Source organism: Eutrigla gurnardus (assembly GCF_963514095.1).
Source record: "Eutrigla gurnardus genome assembly, chromosome: 7".
Taxonomy (NCBI): domain Eukaryota; kingdom Metazoa; phylum Chordata; class Actinopteri; order Perciformes; family Triglidae; genus Eutrigla; species Eutrigla gurnardus.
This window is the reverse complement of record NC_139921.1, coordinates 26,757,790-26,778,544: the sequence shown is the minus strand read 5'-3', so window position 1 is coordinate 26,778,544 and position 20,755 is coordinate 26,757,790. Positions and strand designations below refer to the sequence as shown.

At 44.3% G+C, this 20,755-nt stretch overlaps 3 protein-coding genes across 10 annotated transcripts in view; 1 reads left to right on the top strand and 2 right to left on the bottom strand.

The window, feature by feature from the left end:
* The window catches only part of cnih1 (cornichon family member 1), a 196,164-nt gene that overhangs the window by 26,277 nt on the left and 149,132 nt on the right, over positions 1-20,755 (top strand). The window lies entirely within an intron of this gene.
* On the bottom strand, positions 1,451-6,176 carry cox16 (cytochrome c oxidase assembly factor COX16). Of its 2 annotated transcripts, XM_084012868.1 has the most exons (4): positions 5,996-6,174; positions 5,531-5,608; positions 3,578-3,646; positions 1,451-1,955 (listed from the first exon to the last, which is right to left on the bottom strand). In XM_084012868.1, exons 1-4 carry the CDS (start codon positions 6,053-6,055, stop codon positions 1,842-1,844), a joined length of 321 nt encoding a protein of 106 aa, XP_083868994.1. In that variant the 5' UTR covers positions 6,056-6,174; the 3' UTR covers positions 1,451-1,841. The 2 variants fall into 2 exon arrangements, with proteins under 2 accessions (XP_083868994.1, XP_083868995.1); XM_084012869.1 differs by lacking the exon at positions 5,531-5,608 and having other exon boundaries at positions 5,996-6,176.
* The window catches only part of actn1 (actinin, alpha 1), a 44,236-nt gene continuing 30,559 nt past the window's right edge, over positions 7,079-20,755 (bottom strand). For 2 of the 6 annotated variants that reach the window (XM_084012854.1, XM_084012853.1), the window contains exons 9-22: positions 16,983-17,075; positions 16,007-16,237; positions 15,499-15,646; positions 15,251-15,401; positions 14,861-14,969; positions 14,450-14,590; positions 13,601-13,783; positions 12,553-12,687; positions 11,617-11,796; positions 10,246-10,392; positions 8,605-8,685; positions 8,257-8,322; positions 7,835-7,993; positions 7,079-7,656 (exon numbers count right to left, since the gene is read on the bottom strand). In XM_084012854.1, coding sequence (XP_083868980.1) covers positions 7,498-7,656; positions 7,835-7,993; positions 8,257-8,322; positions 8,605-8,685; positions 10,246-10,392; positions 11,617-11,796; positions 12,553-12,687; positions 13,601-13,783; positions 14,450-14,590; positions 14,861-14,969; positions 15,251-15,401; positions 15,499-15,646; positions 16,007-16,237; positions 16,983-17,075 — 1,983 coding nt within the window. In that variant the 3' untranslated portion in view covers positions 7,079-7,497. Of the gene's footprint in view, positions 7,657-7,834; positions 7,994-8,256; positions 8,323-8,604; positions 8,686-9,425; positions 9,845-10,245; positions 10,393-11,616; positions 11,797-12,552; positions 12,688-13,600; positions 13,784-14,449; positions 14,591-14,860; positions 14,970-15,250; positions 15,402-15,498; positions 15,647-16,006; positions 16,238-16,982; positions 17,076-20,755 lie in introns of those variants that run through there. The other 4 variants (XM_084012850.1, XM_084012849.1, XM_084012851.1 and 1 more) reach the window with 3 other exon arrangements.

Genomic DNA, 20,755 nt, shown 5'->3' with positions numbered 1-20,755 from the left:
AGACCTCATTACTTCAAAGTAGTGAATATTGAAGTTGATTTCCTTTTCTTAGCCGTGTCCAATTAATATTTGATGGCGTTTTCTTGCATTTCCGAATGAAAAATTGAACGGCACGTGAAGGAGGTCGGGACCCTCCTCAAATTAGACTCGTCGTGGAGCGCGGCGGCGAGGCCTCCCGGACCGACCCGACACGGTCCAGGCTTTCCGACGCCGCGTCGCGTCTTCCTAAAAGAACGGCGGCGAGCTGCAACACGTCTTCCGCCCCGGCGCTCTAAAGCCTCCTTCACACGGTTCAGTGGGAGCGGCGCTCTGCGGAGAAGCCGTGAGGCGGGATGACTTTGCACAGCTAGTGAGGTTACGGATGGTTCACCACACACACGGCTAATAAACACAATAGGATGTTTATTTAAAGGGAGACATTAAAATGAAATGTAGAGCTCAAAGCGCAGCCATATAAGGCCAGTTATTGTCTCCCGGATATGAATCATAATGGGATGGATTCTACCGGAGGAAGAGTCCCTGTGAGAGCAGACGTTTTGTGGGCTTTTCAAAGTCGGACACTTCTTCTTGAACTCATATTCCAAAGTGCAGGTCAGATATTCTCATCGACCATCAAGCTCAATATTTCTCCACAGCTACAAACAGCAGCATCCTCCCTGCACTCTCATTTTCACACACATCTACAAACCCAAACGGCCTCCGGAGCCTCCAGAACAAGAGCCTGATGGACCTCTAAGATCACAGACGCACCGACATGCGACTACTCGGGATTAAAGTGCTTCTGTTCCCTTCAGGAACCGAGGCACCGATCCTCGTGACAAATTACTTGATTCATCTGTTCGGTGGATTAGCGGCGACTCTGCCCGACACTCAAACAACCGTGACGACAAAAGCCAAAGATTTCCAGTCGTACAACCATCACGCATGAAAAAAATAATATTAATCCTCACATACGAGCTGTTTGTGTCCCGTAAATTCCCGAGCCGGAGAAACGCTGGGTATTAAAATGACTGAAAATCATGAACATAAAAAAAGTGATTACGGAAAAATGCATCCCAGGACATTTTCATACAGACCTCGCCACCTGAAGAATATTCATTACACCCCATTTCATAGTGAACGAGGTGAGGCAGCACATACATTACCCGTCAGTCAACCAACATTACTCGTACGTACAATCTGAAGACTCGCAGCGAAAAAAAAAACATGTTCTTTTGGTTTGTCGAACAAAAAAAAGGTAATACAATTCCATTATAAACCTAATAAATCCACCGCATTGCAAAGTAATAACTGTCAGAGAAACAGATTACTGTCGACACCTATAAAGCCCGAGGAAAGGCCGGACTGTTGTGTTATTTATTCTTTTATACTTTTGACTGGTAAATCAATGCGATACTGCTGTAAACAAAGATGACGAGCTTTTGTCAAAAAAACAGTATAAGTAACAATCTGGATCAATAAGAAGATAATTTATTGAGACGTGGAAGTCATACAGTGAAGTGGAAGGTGCAGCAACACACAGATGTGCCACCTACGGTTTGTTTTTTTAAATCATCAGAACGACCAACAGGTGATTTATGTGAAACGATGAAGACCAAACCTTGAATTCATTACAAGGTTTTGGGCTCATGTGGCGTCACGTAGTCCCGAATCCTGAAAGAGTTTCAGCGAGAAGAGACCACAACTTGTTCCAAACGATGAGAAAAAGTTTAAAGTCCGACACGCCAAGAACCGCTCGGGTTGAGTCCACGCCCGGAAGCTGCAGCTCCTCGGCCTCCGCAGCACCGCCAGACTCCCTTCCATTCTTATCCGCTCCGTCCTGCTGCAGTGTGTTCGTGGCCTCAGTCCTTCTTACTCTGCCTGGTGCGCTGCTGCTCCTGGTACTCCCTGGAGTCCTCCCAGGGACGAGGACCACGGATGTTCATCCACTCGCCCAAATTTACCTCCTTCATCTTCTGTAGAAAAAGGACAAAACAGACAGGAGACGAGGTTTACACTTCAATCATATTTGACCAGACGATATGAGCTCTGCAAACGTGAACATGAGCTGTTGCGTGAACACGAAACGTGCTCTGAAAATGTCCAGATGCACAAGGATTGGACCATCTGTCTGGTTTGTCACGCAGGTGAGAGGATGCGAGCGTTGAGCTGCTGGAGTGCTTCTTCAGAACAGCTTGTCAGGTTGGGGAATAGCTTTAGTAAACCCCCCCGCATCTCTTACGTCGGATTAGGAAGGCTGAATCCGACTTCTGGAACTTTCTGAAACGATTCACACCCATCTGCAGCAGAACCTTTGCAGAGTTAACCCCCCTATATATATATATATATATATATATATATATATATATATATATATATATATCGTTAGCCTAATAGCATAATTGCCTAAGTCATATTTGAACGTTTTCGGAAAAAGAGAAAAAACACAATTTCTAGCAAGCAGATTGGTATTTTTTATTGATAATGTAACAGCAAGTTCAACCAGACCTGTGAACAAGTTTGAAAAAAAAAAAAAGACACAACATCAACTCCATAACAAATAAAAGTGACTTAGGCAGAATATGTCATGACTTAGGCATTTTTTTCTCTTACAGTATATGTATATAATGATAACATAACCAAGTCTAACCTTATCTAAGGTGTTTTAAAGTATAATCTTAACAAAGTTGTTTTAAAGTTTAACCTTGCCTAAGTTGTTTTAACCTTACCTAAGTTGTTTTCACCTTAACTAAGTTCTTTTAACCTTAACTAAGTTCTTTTAACCTCAACTAGGTTTTTTTTACACTCACCTAAGTTGTTTTAAGAATGAAAATGCAAATATGATGATTGATGATTAAATCAAATAATGCAGCCACATTCTTAAAGTGAAAAAGACTTAGACTTGAAAAAGACCATATTACCAAGAATACTTCTTGTATTTCTTGTCAAAACACTTAAAATCAACACTTCAAATTAAGCTTTGCTAGCATAAGCTAGCTCTTACACTACATCATATCTTGTTGCAGAATTGTGATTAAAAGTTTAAACACACAGTTCCTAATCTCCTTGATTGACTGAGAGTACATTTACTGTCTAGAAAGTTGAAGGAATAAACCAGCTTACCAAATGAATTGAAGAGAAGATCTAATGCTTCACTTCTGTTAAACTTTCTTATGCGATCAGCCATGTTTGTTTATACCGGCAAACATGCCTAAGTCAAAAAGATGACTTGGGCAGATAGTGATTTTGGACTCTAAAAAGTGTTCTGATAGGTTGAGGACATAGCCAATAAGGCAAGGTGATGCAGCAGTGGTAGGAGAGGAAGGTTAGGCAGATATCTCAATTTGGCCAAAAAATGACTTAGGCAATTATGCTATTAGGCTAACGATATATAAAAAACTGTAAAATACTATATAACAATGTTTTATTTGTACTAGTTTTTAAAGATACTTGGGCGAATGTGCTCCTCTGCCAACCTTTAAAACAGCTTGCATGTTGATGACACTCACATATTGTTAACCAAGTCCTGTTTCTTGCTGACAGACCAGCCCAGTTAGTGTCCAGCCCCCCCAGCGTGCCCAGCCTTCTGTCTCCTTACCTCGTACTGCTCCTCCAGCATGACCGACTGCTTCTCCACCTTCACTTTGGCCTCCAGTGAAGGATCGAGCTGAGAGGGAGAGCGGAGGAGAAAAGAGTTGCGCATTAACACAACACGGAGCAAACAAAGGAAAGGGAGAGAAGAAAGTCAAAGATGTTGAGGGGCTCTTTGTTTTGGCAGGGAGCAAAGATTCAAACAATAGTCATTAGTGTTCAAAGAGAATTAAAGAATGAAACGCTTTCAGAGGTTTGTATGGTTGCAACGTTTGACTGAGGCAGCATCTTTATTTCTTTAATGTAGAAATGATGCAGCTGCAGAAGAGGGGAAGTCGTTTTCAGGCTCACAACCTTTACGTGGAGAAGATAAGCAGCGAAGACCGCCGTCAAAGTCTAGCCACTCCAAACCTGGAGGGAGGATCTAATTCACCCTGTTTTTACCCTCTGAATTATTCTGCTTGATTTGGCATCATCGCCAGGTTAAGTAAAAAAAAAAAAATGTGTGTCAGAAGGTTTTGGGAGAGAGAGCCCGATGGAGCCATCTGGGTTTTGCAATTCAAATTGATTTAGCCCGAGAATAGGACCGAAATGAATCCCATTCTGATTCATTACTTTTAATGAGTTCTAATATTTTACAGCAATAATGCCGCAGTTACTCGGGTGACTGATGAGTTTCATAATTCCATGATTGATTTTAAATTAGACCTACATTACTACAGCAAATAAATAATATATCGAATATTTTGCAGCCGTCGGACCAGGGAATTAATAGCCCAAGTAATTAGTATGGTGCCTGCTATGGAGGTGTTATTAGTTTTTCCTTCGACTGCCAGAAGCCTGACCCTCAAAGCAAACTGTGAGTATCAAAAACCTGCACAGGGAGAAGAGAAAAGGCCTTCAAGTTCATCTCTTCCTCCGAGCTAAATGAGATGGTTGAAGAGAAAATGCTAATTGGATCATACAGTGAGTTAACCCTTGGACAGCGGTTTTAATGATATAAAGCGGGCAAATACATGCGAGAACAAAATAATGGAATCGGCTAATAACATCTCCGAGTAAGAACCGCAAGAGTGGTTTTAATCACGCGCATTCTGACAAGCGCTCAGATATGCCATGCATTAAATTGCATGTGCACACACACGCTGAGCAGAGTCGAATCCTCACTCCACAGGGTCTGAGAGGACGGAGGCTCGGCCCGCCGCAGGCCTCCGTCAGGAGAGAGCGAGCCGTGTGGGGGCAGCTGCACAGGCACGCTGCCAGGGGCACGCTGCCTCCCCCCCCTCCACCGCCATCATCCACAGTCTAGTGCCCCCCTCACATGGACAGTAATAAGAAAAGATGCCCCTGCCATCTGGCTGCCGCCCCCCATGACATGCACTGGCGTTTGTCCGAGTAGTAGAGCGAAAACGTGCCTGTCATTTAATGAACTATTAGGGCTTGTTCTCTTATTGCTCTTGTAATGAAAAAAAATAAAAATACAAGAGCAGAAATAAAAAAAATAATGCACTTCTATGTTCTTATCTGTAGCACTTTGATCATAGCACTTCGCTCTTACTTTATCGGCGATAATGTGGGTGGGTGGTTTCTTTCTTTTGACAAATGTACTTATTGTCGCTTTGGACAATGCCCTAAATGTAAATGTATCTCACCAAACATTGCATGTAATTCTTATAATAAATAAAAAGCATAATAAAACCACACTGCAGTGTGAGATCCCAGCATTCCTCGCAGACGATCCCAAACATCTCTGTGTGTGCTATTTTTACACACTCCTCTTGGATGAAATCATGATCCCACGTGCGATTCTGTGTCTCACCACTAGGCGGAGCCATTGCACACTTGCTGCGTCTTTGACCATTAAAGTGATTGTGAGGTGGTTCTTTACACTAGTTTCTTGTGTCACATGAATCAGCAGCGACTCAAATGTGTGTAATGTGATTGTTAATTTACTACAAACCCTTTTTTGGATCTTCTGGGCGTCGTAGCGGAGTTGTGTGAACTCTCTCAGGCCGAAGGAACCTCCAACTACGAGCAGCTAAAAAAAAAACATCCACAACACATTCATTCTGGTGCTGCTGGGTTTACTGTGAGTGTAAAGTATATATATAGCACCACGGATTACCTCTACTTTACGCTTTAGCACATAACGTTACGGTCATACCTCCATTTAACAGCGTCAGGTTGTCAAACTCAAAGCTAACATCGGCGAGGCGACTAGCTAGTTAGCTAGCGATAAATCGTGTTTTTAAACACGCAGTCTTAAAAAAGAGGGAACGGGAAATATAACCTGGACATAGTTAGACTTTAATATTCACGTTTTAACGTTTGACAGCAGCGTTGTGAAGCTGGGAAGTGCTAACTTAGCTGTTGTTAGCTTATACGCTAGTAAATATGCTAATACAGTAAGCTAACAGTTACTTACAATCATGGGAACTCCATACTTGATCGTTTTGTTTTTATGCATCGCCTTCAGGGTAAACATGACTCTTCTCTGCGGCTACAAGTCCATTTTACGGATGAAAACACCGGGCAGGTCAAAGCCGGGACGCGCTTCCTGGACGGGTCCGTCGCACAAAGGTGTCCGTCGGGTAGCGAAGACGCGATCGAAGGTTCCACCGTGTGTGTGCGGTGATGGCGATGGGAAATGCATTTTTTTTTTTTTTTAATATCGAGAGAAAATACCAGAAATCAAGGTTATTACATGTCAAAATTCCTCTCGATGTTTTGTCCTTCGAATATTTTATTAACCGTTTAATTCGGTTTCGTGAGTTGTCTTCTGGTTTCTTGCAGTCCATCACACCTTTCTACCTGGAGGCACCTTTTTATTGCACGAACCCGCACCACCACTGACCGTTCCCCGCGACACACAGGACATTTTAAATACGTTCCTACCATTTCTGCAGCCCGCTGGTTTCAGTCCACACTCCCGCCGACACATTCAGGTGTTTCCACTTAATTTAGCCGAGTGGAGCTTTGCAGCGCTGCATGTTTCATGTGCTACCCTTCAAAGCGGGATGACCAACTGATCAGAACAGGAAACTGCTTCTGGGCCTCAGACACTCAATGTTCACGACATCACAGCATAAACTGAAATGATCTGAGCCTCAAGGCTATCATTTGTTTTATCCTAGAATATTGAGATCCCATCGTGTTCAAAGTGTTTTTTTTTCTGAGACAGTTAACCACAGACCAAAACTTCATACCTAGCATACCTACCATAATCATAATATTTCTCTAGACTCAACACAAATTTTGCATTTGGTGTATATATATATATATATACATTGTCTTCTTTCCATGCAGGTAATCACTAACTTGTGGGTGGATTTAGGCCAGCATCGTTATTTTAAAGAGTGGCCTCTCCAGGGAAATATGGATACAAACATACTGTAGCCCACAATTATATGATATCGGCATTTCCTTTCCAGAAAGTCAGCTAAATGCAAAGTAAATCCATTAAAGCCATCAGGGATCCCTGCAGCAAACAGAGAATAAGAAGAGAAAGTATAGCAATTTTTCTTTATTACAATTTTTTGTCTCTTATTTTCAATCAGGTGAAGAAAAATACCTTTTTTTTTTTTTTGTTCAGTATAATAAAATATGTTAACTTTATTCATTTTATGAAGAAAAACAATGACAACAAGAAAATAAAAACAGAAACAAACGTTTTTCTCTCTCCCTCTTTGTAAACCTGGAGAGCTGCTGCATTGCGTGGGAAGCAAATACAACGGAGACAAAGTGTGAGGGAGCAGTGAGGAGGCTGGAGAGGTGGGAAAAGGAGGAGGAGGAGACAGAGGATAATGATGAAGAGATAAGGCCAGAGACATACAAAAAATGAGCGTAGTAGGACAGGAGTTTGGTGGAGGGGGGGCAGTCGGAGGACGTGGCGGTGATCAGAGCAGGGAGGCTGGCGGTCCCGAGTGTTCAGAGGTCGCTCTCTCCGTACAGAGCGGTGGAGAAGGACATGTAGTCGAGGGCCCCGGGCACGCCGTCGGGGCCCGTGTAGGGGGCCATGCGGGCCATGCAGTACTCCGCCTGGTCTGGAGGCAGCTCCCGGCGCAGCTCGTCGGCTAAAATGTAGTTCTGTCGAGGACGAGAAACATTTTCAGCTGATCTTTAAAGGCCAAAAACGACACTAATGAGTGAACCAAAATAGTAAAGTTTTCTTGAAACCCCCAAAACAACAAGCTGGGAGATGTGGGGAAAGTTCTGTAGTAGTTCTATTGATTACAGCTGTCTAAAGTCTTGGCTGTGACCGTACCTTGTCCCCTGCCAGGACCTTGAAGGAGGCCATGACCTGGTCGGCGGTGTCGGTGTCGGCCGTCTCGCGGGACATGAAGTCGATGAAGCCCTGGAAGGTGACGAGGCCCATCCGGTTGGGGTCCACTATGCTCATGATGCGGGAGAACTCGTTCTCACCCTGGCGGCAACAGAGAGGGAACGTGAGGGCTCGGTTGCCACGGTGACGGCCCCCCACGGCAACACAGAAAAATGCAAGTGACGGATATAAGTGATATTACGTTACTTTAAAAGGAGTTCTATGCAAAACAAACCTTCAACATTTTCATTACTACATTTTTAAAAAAATCGTAAAACTAAGGTCACATCTACCGTTTACCGTTTCCGACTGGCCTCGTTCATCACACACAAACAAACATACTTGAGGAGTGCTCGTGGCTTTACCAGGTTGTAACCAATGGAGATAAGGCAGGTTTTGAAGTCTTCCGCGTCCATGACTCCTGATCTCTTCTACAAGGTCAGCGATGGACAAAGGAAACCAGGAGGAAGGGAGAGGCAGGGACAGCGGAGGGAAACGGTTGGAAAGAGGACAGATGAGGAGCAGAATTAAGGAGGAAAGACGCAATAAACCACAATGTGGACGTTGCGAGGTGGTGGGAGTTAAGAGGAGCAGTAAAAGATGGAGATCAGGGGGAGGCGAGAAGAACGAGGGGGGGGGGAAGTACAAAAGAAAGAGAAAAAAAAAGAACCAGTTAAACCTCTCACAGCGGGGCTGCGGCTACGATGGAGTACCTGTGCATCGTTGGCGATATCGAAGCCCAGGCTGATCAGGCAGGCCTTGAACTCCTCCGCGCCCAGAGTGCCCGAGTGGTCCTGGGGTGTGGGGGGTGTGGGGGGGCCAGTGCCAGGCGGAGGCGTCGAGGGGGGCCACAGGCCATGCAGCAACACATACAGTGGTGTCAGTGACGGTGAAGGGGTGACGGGACGGGGGGGGAGGTGGTGGTGGAGGGTGGAGGGTGGAGGGAGTGCACCATGCACGGGGGTGGAGGGGGTAAAAGGAGGTGAGGGGGGTGATGGGGGTGATGGGGGAGGGGCCATGCATGAGATAGAAAACAGAGAACACAGTGCATATTCGTTAGGACGTGGCAGGTTAACACACGGTGGCGGAGGCATTCAGAGGCGTTAAGGTGCAGTGTGGCAGGCAGACGACAGGAAGTGAGGTCATTCGCGTCGCCGATGGCACACGTACTCGTCATCGCTCCGTTAAAACACGTCAAACAATTTACAGATCACAATCATTTCACCGCGACGTTGGAACGGAAATGTAAACACACTTATTCTATTTTTATCATCAATGAATCCGCTTTAGTCGTCGTCGTTAAGCTTTAAGCAAGCGATCGTTACAGCTCCACTCAAGACTGTTCTCACTGTGATTATCTTCCTGATGGTTCTACTAATTGTTTAGTCCATAAACTGTGAAGAAAATAGCTAAGGCGTCTTCAAAGAGCTCCATTTGTACGAAACCCAAAGATAATCGAAAGTTACAAACAGCAAATCCTAAAATCTGAGAAGCAAAACTCTGCATGTTTGAAACACTTGCTTGATGAACTGATGAATCGATTTATGGCATTAAAAGACTGAAATATTCTCCACCTAACTTAAGTTTGATGAGTAATTCTCACCGACCAAACGCCTTGAAATATAAAACAAATGTTCAGGTTCGTCAGTCGACCTCAGGTATTGATTAACAATAGGAGGAGGAGTCAGCAGTTCTACTTCAATGGAAACATTCTCTGTTTCCGTTGCTCTGGATTTATGATCCTGATTGAATGCAGACCTTCTTGTGTTTCACAATAAACTGATTTGTGATGAAGGTTTTCCACCCAGCGGTGATGTTAAGGTCAATAAACACACAAACTCTGCACACTCTTCGTGGTTAAAGGCTCGTAAGCAGGGCCGCCGTTAAGCCCCGCCCTCCGGCAGCGTGACAAGACGTAGTCTCACCTCAACGCGTTCGCTCGGTCGATGCCGTCTAAATATATAAAAGACAAAAGTAGTGGACTTTCACTTTCTTGCGGAGCGTTGGATGATCGACGCCACTCTCACGTCTGTACAGTGAACATGAGGCCAGCAGTGGGTTAGCTTAGCATTTAGCTCTAACAATATATCAAATAACAATAATATAAAAATGAAAGTAAATATAAATACACATGTATTTATATTAGTGTATTTATTTAATATGAAATGGCATTATATAGATTATACGGAGCTTTGAAGGCTTACGGGTGTTTTCTCTTGTACATGTGGTGGTTTTTACAGCTGGCCACACTAGCCAGGAACACATGTAACAGACAGACATGAGAGTGGCATCGATCAGCTGATCCAACGCTCAGCCAGTGAACTACCCCCCCGTGTGTCTGCACCACTACTGACCCTGTCGAAGTGGTTGAAGGAGGCCCGGTACTCGTTCAGCTGCTCCTGGCTGATCCCCTTGGCGTCTCGCGTCAAGATCTGGTTCTCGATCTCGTTGATGGTGCGGGCGATGGTGGTGAGTAGCTGCTCCCAGCCCACACGGATGTGCTGCAGGGGGGAGGGAGACACGACAAAGACACGGGGGAGATGAAGGGCCGTAGAAGAGGCTCAGAGTTTCAACAGGAGCTGGAAGTAAAACCTGCATGGGGGGTCAGGAGCCAGACTCCTTAGTGTTCAGCATGTACAGACCTGAACTCTCAGTTGGGTTTTTATGAGTTTCCAGAGTGCTTTTACTTCAGTTTCAGTCTTTCAGAAAAGGGTTCGTTTTGATGTTTCTGTGAGGTTCTGGTTCTAATGTTTCATCTTCCCGCTGCTTCAGAGTCCGATGTGAAACACTGCAGCACAGCGCCATCTGCTGGACGTCGATTTCTGAGACGTGACAGACTTTTTTTTTTTCTTCTTTTCTTTGGTTGTGATATATTAGAGCTAAAAAACTCAAATGAAATTACATTACATTTACTTTAATTTTAATTAGTTTTAGTTCAGTTTTTCTTAAAGAATATAGTTTTTATTTCGTTAGGTTCAGATTCCCATCACACTAACCGCTCAAAGCCTTTTTTATCAAAGAGGTTTATGGGTCTCTGGGGACTAAACACATCGACATCAGTAGCTTTCCTTCTGTCTGAAGAGTTCAGTTAAAAAGCCAGCAAAAAATATATATATTGGCTCCATAAATGCATTAACAAATGTGGCGTTCACACTTTAAATCTGCTCTCGCACACACACACACACACACACACACACACACACACACACACACACACACACACACACACACACACACACACACACACACACACACACACACACACACACACACACACACACACACACACACACACACACACACACACACGACTCAGTCAGTGTGCAGAATTTCAATTACAACATTAATATGAATTATTGGGCAGTAAAAAATAAGTCTTGGCAGACAGGCAGGAGTTTATAGTTTCACAGCACTTGTCAGATGAGCCAAAAAGTTAATAATACACACTGGGGAGCTGGATGGTAAACTGCTACGTCAGCAAAGTTAAGCTTTAGACTTTCTTGTGGCGGTGCAACATCCTGCCACCGTTCGCTTCGCTCCTCGTCTTTAAACCAGCAGCGTCTGGATGGATTTACCTCCATGGTGGAGTTGGTGATTTACCTCCATGGGGTAGTTGGTGATTTACCTCCATGGTGGAGTTGGTGATTTACCTCCATGGTGGAGTTGGTGATTTACCTCCATGGGGTAGTTGGTGATTTACCTCCATGGTGGAGTTAGTGATTTACCTCCATGGTGTAGTTGGTGTGCTTGTTGTCGAAGATGAGAGCTTCCTGGATGAGCTGGTGGTCTCCCTCCAGCTGGTCGATCTTTGGCTTGTAGTTGACGATGCTCTTCTCGTACTGGCGGAGGTGGGTCAGCTGGTCCTCCAGGGTGCCGTGCATCTCGATGGAGATGCGGCCGATTTCCTGCAAACGAGACAAACGGGATCGATCGCTGCAAAGCGAACTGATGCTAAACTGCTGGTTTAAATGCGTGATAAAGTTAAGAAGTAAAGACATTTGTTGGTTGGAGATCGTCTCGCTGTCAGGCTCCCGAGGCCAAATGTGTTGATCTGTTTGCTTCCACAGTGACATTAAATTAAAGACCACAATTTTCTCTACATTTTGACCTGAAATTATGTGTTAAGAGTGAACATTTAAGAAATGAGAGCTCAGTTAAAACGTATTACTTTTAAATATTTTTTAATATCTCCACTCTCACTATGAAACAATGTAAAAATCTGAGAGTCATTTTCATAAAGCATCTTAAGACGTTTAAATGGGACCTAAATGTTGATTAACAGCCTGATGGGGAACATTTAGAAGGAGCTGGAAATGCATTGAAACGCATTTATTTGTGTCTAATTGGAACGCACATAGAAGAACATCCAGCATCGCAGCAATGAAACTAAAAACCAGAGGTCACACTCTCATCATATCCAACTTTCTAATTTCATGCTGTATGTTGCAAATCCCGTGAAGCCTCTGTGACTCTTAACAGCCCGTTTTCACATTTAAAGGATTTTCATAAAACTAAATGTGGACGTATCAGTGACCACATGAGATCGCCGTTCTAAATCCCCTCACACTGCAGTCGTTAACCGTTTTACTGCTTCTTATTTTAAATTTACACAAAGTTTACGACTGAAAAACGACACAAACTAAAGACACGCCCACACTGACCTCCATCTTGGTCTGGATCCACGGGCCGATGACGTTGGCCTGGTTGGCGAACTGTCGGCGCAGACGCTCGTTGTTCTGCTGCCGGGCGTGCTCCTCGATCAGAGCCTGGTCTCGCTGAGGGACCAGGTGCCGGACCTGCAGAGTCCAGGGGGAAACCCAAAACCTGTTACAGACTGAGAGCTTTGTGTTCCTACTGTCCGCTACAAAAGGATGACTCATCACCTCGCCTCCCGTCCACAGCGCTGACACATATTTTGTCAAACTTGTCCCATTAATAAAAAGCAAAGTTGGGGCCGGCAGTAAAAATGTTTTATTGAAGGAGCCAGGCTGGTTTAGTGTGGAGCTGACGGAGAACCGGCCCACGCAGTCGTCACGGAGACGGCTTCCTTTAAACGTTACATCAGACGCAAAAGTGGTTCAATTTGAGATTTTTCCGGCAAACATTAAAGGAGTCGTATTCGTATTAATTTTCAGGTTCGAACTTGTAAATGTAAAAAAAAAAAAATGAATGAACCTTTATTCTGAAAAACACCTTGGGAAAGGTATCTGTGGGCGGAGACACTCAGTCTCCATATGTCCCCGTTAAGAGGGTATTACTGGGATAATACATAAAGCAGCAGTGTGAAGGGTTTAGTCACCCCTCCCTTCCCAAGCGTGTCGGAGACCTAAAGTGGCCTTCAGGTAACGTAAAAACCATAAACAGGTCTTTCTTGTGTCTGGTTTGTCCCTTTAGGGCTACCTTAGAAACAGTTTAATGAAAAAACAACAATTCTTAAATTCTCTCATGAAAACACAGTTATGAATATTCAACTTCATTTCTGGGAAAAGAGCTCCAGAAATGCTACACACCCGCCCCTTTAAATGTGCTTTAGTCACTAAATACACTTATTTGCCTTCTTGCCAGGAGCTAAATGAGAAAATAAAAGCCACTCATGTCTGCCAACAAACCAGAGGAGTGTGTCAGACATGAAACTGCAGGATGAGATCTTCCTCTGGATACACAAAGATTCCAGATGGATTTCCGTCGCTCCCGACGGTGCTTTGTTACCTTCTCCCACTTGGCGTTGATCTCCTGTGGGTTGATGGTGGTGTAGGGGTTGGTGCCCGCCATGTTGACGTGGTAGGTCTGCACGATCTTGGCGATCTCGTTGTGGATGCCGAGGATGGCCTGGCGCTCTTTGTCGGCCTCTGGCAGCGTGGCCTTGAACTGCTCGTGGGCCGTGCTCAAGCCCTGGGAACGACCCAAACAGGAAATGAACATCCAAACCACAAAAACAACAATAAAGGCATTTTGTTTTTTTCTGAAAGAGAAATTGATTTCCTCCAATCTTCCAAACTTAAACTAACTTTTTGAGAACATTTATGAAACATAAGGATGGGAGAGTCTGGTTTCTGAGCGAGGTTTGTGAGGTTGATTGATTTAGAAATCATACTTACATTACATTAGACTAGTTATATTTGAAGGTAAATATTCAAGATAATTTTATTTATTTATCATTGATTTATGTACTTGGTAGAAATGCAAGCATTATTTACCAGTAATGAAAATTCTTAGTCTCAGCTTTTTAAAAAGCAACAGTAAAAGTACAGGAGTCACAAATAAAATAAGACCAATAAAATTAGGAAAAAAGAAAGATTATGAGCATAAATTGTAAAGGATAAAAAATGAAGAAAGGTTAGGCTTCCCGACTTTACATTTAAATTAAAGGATATTTTGTTTAGGATATATCTCTCATATCTGTCTGGTGAATGTAAGCGTGTTAATTAGTTAGCTTAGCTTAGCATAAACAGAGAGAATCAGCCAGCCTGCTTCTGTCCAGAGCCATTTAAAGCCAATAACAGTATTTCCCTACTCCTTGTAATGGTGCCGTGTTAAATACGTCCTCGCCGTGCTCACCTGGATTTCCTCGATGGTGTGGACGATGAAGGTGTCCTGCAGGTCCTCCATGGCGCCCTCCATCCAGTTGTTGAACGGCGCCGCCCTTTTGGCGAACTCAAGGTACAGTTGGTCGATGGTTTCAAGCAGCTTCTCAGTCCTCTGTGGAGAATTTAAAATATATATATATATAATACCACGGATTGGGGTTATACTGTATTTTCACAAATAAAAAAAATAAAACTTAAAAAAGGATTTTCAACACCAGCGGGAGATTCTGAAAATCAAATCCCTTCCCAGCGGAGAACGCTTTCATCTCCAAAAGTGTAATTATTTCTGCTCTCGCCGCCAACGAGGAGGAGAGAACGGCAGTCAAACGCAAACATTTCAGGAGTTTAGAGACTCCTCGGCAACTTTAAATCCTCGTCTCACCTGCAAAGCCTCGCTGCGTTTCTGGGTCATGGCTCCCAGCGCGTCCCACTGGTCGCAGATCCGCTGGCAGCGAGCGTTTACACTGGGAGAGTCGTAGTAGTCCAGCTCACTGGAGCACAAACACACAGGAGAGTCCTCATCAGCACCGGCATCATCATCATTTCTATCAGCCTCTAAAGGGTTTCTTTAAAATCGCTCGCTTGGTTTGTGTTTCATCTGCAAATTAAGTGAATATGATGAAAATATTCTGCAGATAATAAACGACAAACAATACACCAGATGGTGGGAGTGAGAGAGATGATCTAATCTTCTCTGCTGATCAACAGAAGGCAGCAGCGTAATCGTCTTTTGTTTTTATTCTCCCATCATGCCTGGCTCCGGCGGTCTTACTTTAACTCCTGTGCGATGGCGGCGATCTGCTCCACGCGGTCCTGGTGTGCAGCCAGGTCGCTCTCGAAGGCCTCGTGTTTCTTCAGCAGGGCCTTGATCTCCGACAGGGAGGCCGTCTCGTAGTCGTGCTTCTGCAGCATTTCCTCCTTACCTGCAGGGGGCGACACGGAGAAAAATGTACCGACCTGGCTCACTGCTATGAGGCTGAAACACGGGAGCTGGATATCCTCCCGTCCAGGTGTTCTCACCTTCGGTCCAAGCTTCGTGGATCGCTGCTTTCTGGCGGAACTTCTCCGCCAGGTGGTCGAGTCTCTCCAGCCGGCGGATTTCGTTGAGGAGCCACTCTTCGTAGCCCTTCTCTGCCCCCTCCAGGCTTCCCCACGCGTTGTTGATGTCCTGTACAAAGCAAAGAATAACCTTCAAATGTATTATTGACAAAAAAACTGAAGAAATACACATGCTACACACCGGCTCTTTAAATTAGATGGAAGCTCCAAAAGATATCTGCAAATGGTACGTTTCTGTTTGCAGTTTTCTTCATCGCATGCTTGGAAATATTAGAGAAACTATAAATAATTATTAACAAGATTCATCTATGTAGGTGACGATACTCTCGGCCAGATTGGGACTGTAGATCTGAAACAAGCCACCAAGTGAGTCCCGGGTTGAAAGCGGGATCAGATGTTCCCCGGCATCGGGACTCACGGAAGCTGAGCTAACCCTCCGGCAGCGGAGTTTGTAGTTCCTGTGACCTACCGAGACCATCTTGCCCTCCGAGGGCATGAAGGCGGGCCGGTTGCTGAGCCTCAGCTTGGTCTGCAGGGTGTTGAAGTTGATCTCCAGCTGGCACTTCTCCTGCACTTTGGGCGGCTTGTGGAGGCGGCGGTAATCTCTGAAGTCCTCCAGCTTCTGCTGCATGGCCTGCATGGTGTTCTCCGGCAGGCGGTTCTCCAGCCAGGGGATGGTGCGCCGGATCCACTCCAACAGCTGGAGCAGAGTGTGTGTGTGTGTGTGTGTGTGTGTGTGTGTGTGTGTGTGTGTTAGAGAGAGAGAGAGAGAGAAGAAGAAAGGATGGATGGAGGAGAAACAAGTACCATTCAAGGGGAAAGTAAATGGAGATGCAAAAGGAGAAGCGTGCAGATAAAAGGGAACAGGGAAGTAAATGATGTGTGGTGGATGTAATTAATGTGTGAAACGAGGGGAAAAGAGTACAGGATGAGACTTTCTCCACAAAGAATCACACAAAATCACCACTTTAAATCTTGTTTTTTCCCCCCTGAGACGTTTCTGAGAAATAATTCACTGAGCATGAAAAAAGAGTCTAATAGACTCAAGAATTCTTAGTCAACAAAGACCGAAATTACCAATTGGTCGACTAATCGACAAAAGATGAGGCAGCCCTATTGTTTTCATTATAGATAATAAATAAAACTGAAATATTCTGTTTATAATCACATAAGACAAACAACTGGAATCATAAATCTTAAATTTTAGATAAAGTATTTAGAGTAAATTATCTAAAAACACAGTCCTAGCAGGAAACTCTTCTATACCACCAGCGTTGCCATGGCTACGCTGGTGCTCTGTGGTCCTAACCCTGCACCTGCATAGAGCACACACCCCCGGGGTGGGGGGCTGGGAGGCGAGGGAGCGGCTCAACAAGGGAGAGGAGGGAGACAGATGGACAAGAGGAGGTGCAGGACAATCAGAGGAAGGATCGGGGAGTGCTCACATCGCTGGCCAGCTTCTCATAGTCCTCCATCAGCTGCTCATTCTCTTGGTTGACAGCCAGCACCTTGCAGATCCTGTTGGCCGCCGTCTCCGCCTGGAAGACGAGGGAAACGGGGTGAGACCAGAGCTGAGTGCTGTTTTTTTTTTTTTTTTTGGTTCTGGGCTATAAAGTTGGAAGTGAGAGATTCGCAGCAGTGGAAAGTAAAGGAGGTGCTGAATGTGTGCTTTACATTAGAGCCACTGTTTTTATTCTACCTCGCTACGTTTCAGAGGATACATCACTCCACTACTTTTATATGACATACATATATATACATATATATACTGTATATATGACATCTGCATTTACAAGAATAAAATATAACAAAGCGGTGAAGAAAGTGACACCTGTCAGTCAAATGATTGATTTAAAAATACGACTGTTGGATTATAAAACGCTGAATGGTTTAAGGCCAAAAAAAATGCATCTGTGATCTTCTGCTGCATCCTGAACCATCCAGACGTCTCAGGTGGTCGGGTTCAGGTGGTCGGGTTCAGGTGGTCGGGGTCAGGTGGTCGGGGTCAGGTGGTCGGGTTCAGGTGGTCTGGTTCAGGTGGTCTGGTTCAGGTGGTCGGGGTCAGGTGGTCGGGTTCAGGTGGTCTGGTTCAGGTGGTCTGGTTCAGGTGGTCTGGTTCAGGTGGTCGGGGTCAGGTCTGCTTTTCTGTCCCCAGAGTCAGAACTAAAACACTGCCTTTAATTAGATCATTTCTTACAGCGCACTGTGACTTTATATCTGTCTTCTTCTACTTCTAATAGTTTCTCTATTAAATGATTGTATTTAATTGTCCTTTTATGACACGTTTCAGCTGCACTTTGTCACTTTTGATGTTTAATATGAAGCCATTTGAATTCCCTTGATGCAGAAATGTGTGATATATGAATCAGTGGCTCATAAGAGAAGGTTATCACGTCTCTTGTATTTGATGATGCTGAGTCCTCTCCAACGAAACCTTTGCTTAAATTCGTAATAGTTGTATATTCCCTGCAAGCCTTTCATTAGTGAGATGATCCTTGTAAACCTCCACAGGTTGACAACTGTATAAAAGTGGTAACAATCTATTTTTCTCTCTCTCAAATCAATACAAATCTGCTGCTAATAGTCTGCTTTTACTCAAGTGGAACACTTAATGCATTACTTCTACATTCACAATGATTTCCGCCATTAAAACCCGCATCCATCCATCTAACTCTGCCTACACAAGCACTCAGAGGTTTCCCACCGGAGTCATAAACACCAGGACATCTACTGTACCACGTTTCCTCGGTAACACCGCCGATGTCACCGACACGTCTTTAGATGGATAATCTGTCTGTTTCCAGCTTTAACAAGCACACAGTGCATCCTGTCGTACCTGTCGCCAGGTGTAGGGGCTCCTGTCTCTCTGCACCAGGCTTTTTATAGATCAACACCGTGTTATTTGAGCCTCGGCTCCTGCATGCAGAGTCCCGGGGGGATACAGCGGCACAGCCGGGCTCCCGTGAGGATAAAAACATCCCGGTGGGGAATAAAGGAGGGACTCATCCATGACACAACATTGCCTTAACATTGGCGTTGTCGGTCTGCATCGTCGGGACTGGCGATGAGTGAGTGAGGCGGAGTTTCCATGACAACACGGTAAACCCGCTGGCTTCGAGGGGAGTACGTGTGGTCAGGGAAGCTCGTTGGAAAACGGGAGAAAAGAGAAGTTCAAGCGACACGTGTGGAAGACATGCAGCAGACTTGAATAAAAGACTTTTTGGAAAAGTTCAAATCCAAATAAAACTATGTGTAACTCATGAATCAACCCAAACTGCACCACTATTGATTTCCCTCTTTAAAAAAACAAGACAGGGAGCTGAATTTATATCAAAGCTTCGCTTCGTGTCCTTTTAGAGAGAGTCTCCCCCCCAGAGGACTTCTTCCATTGTCCAGAGATCACAGGGGAAACTTGGCTCGGTGGGAGACATGCTCCGGGGGGGTCCAACAGGACCAGCCTGCCTTAAAAGGACTGCCAGGAGCTGCAGGTTTTGCTTCTGCGAGCGAATGTTTGCATGCCGGCTTGTTTGCTGACAGCCAGGAGCCTCGACTAGGATGACTTTATCCTGACATCAGACGCAGACGAGACGACGGAAGGATTGATTTAAGGCCAAAACTATCCAACAGTTGAGCTGTGATGCCAAAGTGGACCTGCAGGGGGCTTCACTCTGATTCTCTCATGTATTATCATTGTGTTTAATCACAGAGCTCATTATCTTTCACAAAACCCAGAAGGTCTTTTAACAACACTTTCATTAAAAATGTATTTTTCGTTTAATTATATTCAATAACGAAAAGAACTCTTTTCCCAAGTTTTGAGACTACAATCCAAACAAAGATGATGAAGTTATATTATCAGGTACATTAATCCAGGATTTTAAAATCCTGACATCATATACTTCCTTATGCATTTAAACCTGCAATAGATGTTTTTTTGGCCACTTGGGGGCAGCGTAAACAAGCTGTGGACACAACTTTGACACATTATCATATTTTAGAGCAGTTTTAATGTTTACGTTAAATGTATTGAAAGTAAAAAACACATAATTAAGTTGCTCGTTTTCTCTCTCCGTTGTTGTATTTCAGCATCTTTCTAGTTTCTGGTAACATAACACATAATGACTACAGACTTTTGAATTATAGTTTCTGTAAATTGTCTACATGTTGTTCCAAACACACTTCCAATAGTGGAAACACTAAATCCCTTCATTCCATTTTAATGAATTCAATACATTTTCTCCTAAAAGCAACCAAATGCCAAACAATTTTGTGTAAATCCCCAGAATCGGCTTTAAAAGAATCTAAACTACAGCTCATTAAGTTGCCCCGTTTCCCCAGAAATGTCACCAATAACGATTTAAAACCCTGCATTTATTTTAGAAGCTACAGATTTAATTATATTATAACTAATGATATATTTGTTTGACGATCAAAACCAGAGAGTGTAACATAACGCTGCCCCGTTCTCTGTGAAGGTAAAGTTAGGATTCTCAAGGTGAAGGTGTTTATGGGTAAATTCCTGCCCCGGAGGTAACAGTCTGAGTTCCTCCGCCCCTCCCCCGTTTCTACCAGGGATCCATGCCAGCCTGCGGTGGCTTCTCCCGACTGCTGCTGCTCGGGAGGTTCAAGTGCCCCATTAAGAAGTGGATCCTAATAAAGATTTTAAACACAGGAGGCTTAGCGGATATCCTGTGTATCTGTGTGTGTGTGTGTGTGTGTGTGTGTGTGTGTGTGTGTGTGTGTGTGTGTGTGTGTGTGTGTGTGTGTGTGTGTGTGAGAGAGAGAGAATTGGCTCCATATATTCCGCTGAGAGTGTAAGAACGTCATGCTGGCGGAGGAGAAATGTTGAGGCACTTTATCGAGGATCAATACGCTGCTGTTGAATAACCAAACTCTTAGTTATTCATTTAAATTCCCCTAAATTAATAACTAAGAGTTTGGTCGCCGCTATATAAACGTATGACATCATAATCGTTCATCACGGCGAGAGAGGTCATCTATATGTAAATAAGTGTTTCTTTATTTAAGAATCCAGCAGTGATGGAGGAACGCCATCTTTCACTCTCCTTTTAGCTCCGCTTTGTTCTCCACCAACAACCAATCAGAGCTCAGGAGCTGTGATTGACAGCTGCGTTTAGAGACTCCTCGGCTCTGATTGGTTGGTTTTCGTCGGCCGTGGTGGAGTCTTAAAACAGTCATTGGGAGGCAGAATTTATTC

Coding starts and splice junctions, on each gene's coding strand:
- cox16 (XM_084012868.1), bottom strand. CDS start 6,055: ATGTTTACCCTGAAGGCGATGCATAAAAACAAAACGATCAAGTATGGA. Junction 5,609..5,995: donor AGTATGGAGTTCCCATGATT/GTAAGTAACTGT, acceptor TTTTTTTTTTAG/CTGCTCGTAGTTGGAGGTTC. Junction 1,956..3,577: donor TGCTGGAGGAGCAGTACGAG/GTAAGGAGACAG, acceptor CTTTTTCTACAG/AAGATGAAGGAGGTAAATTT.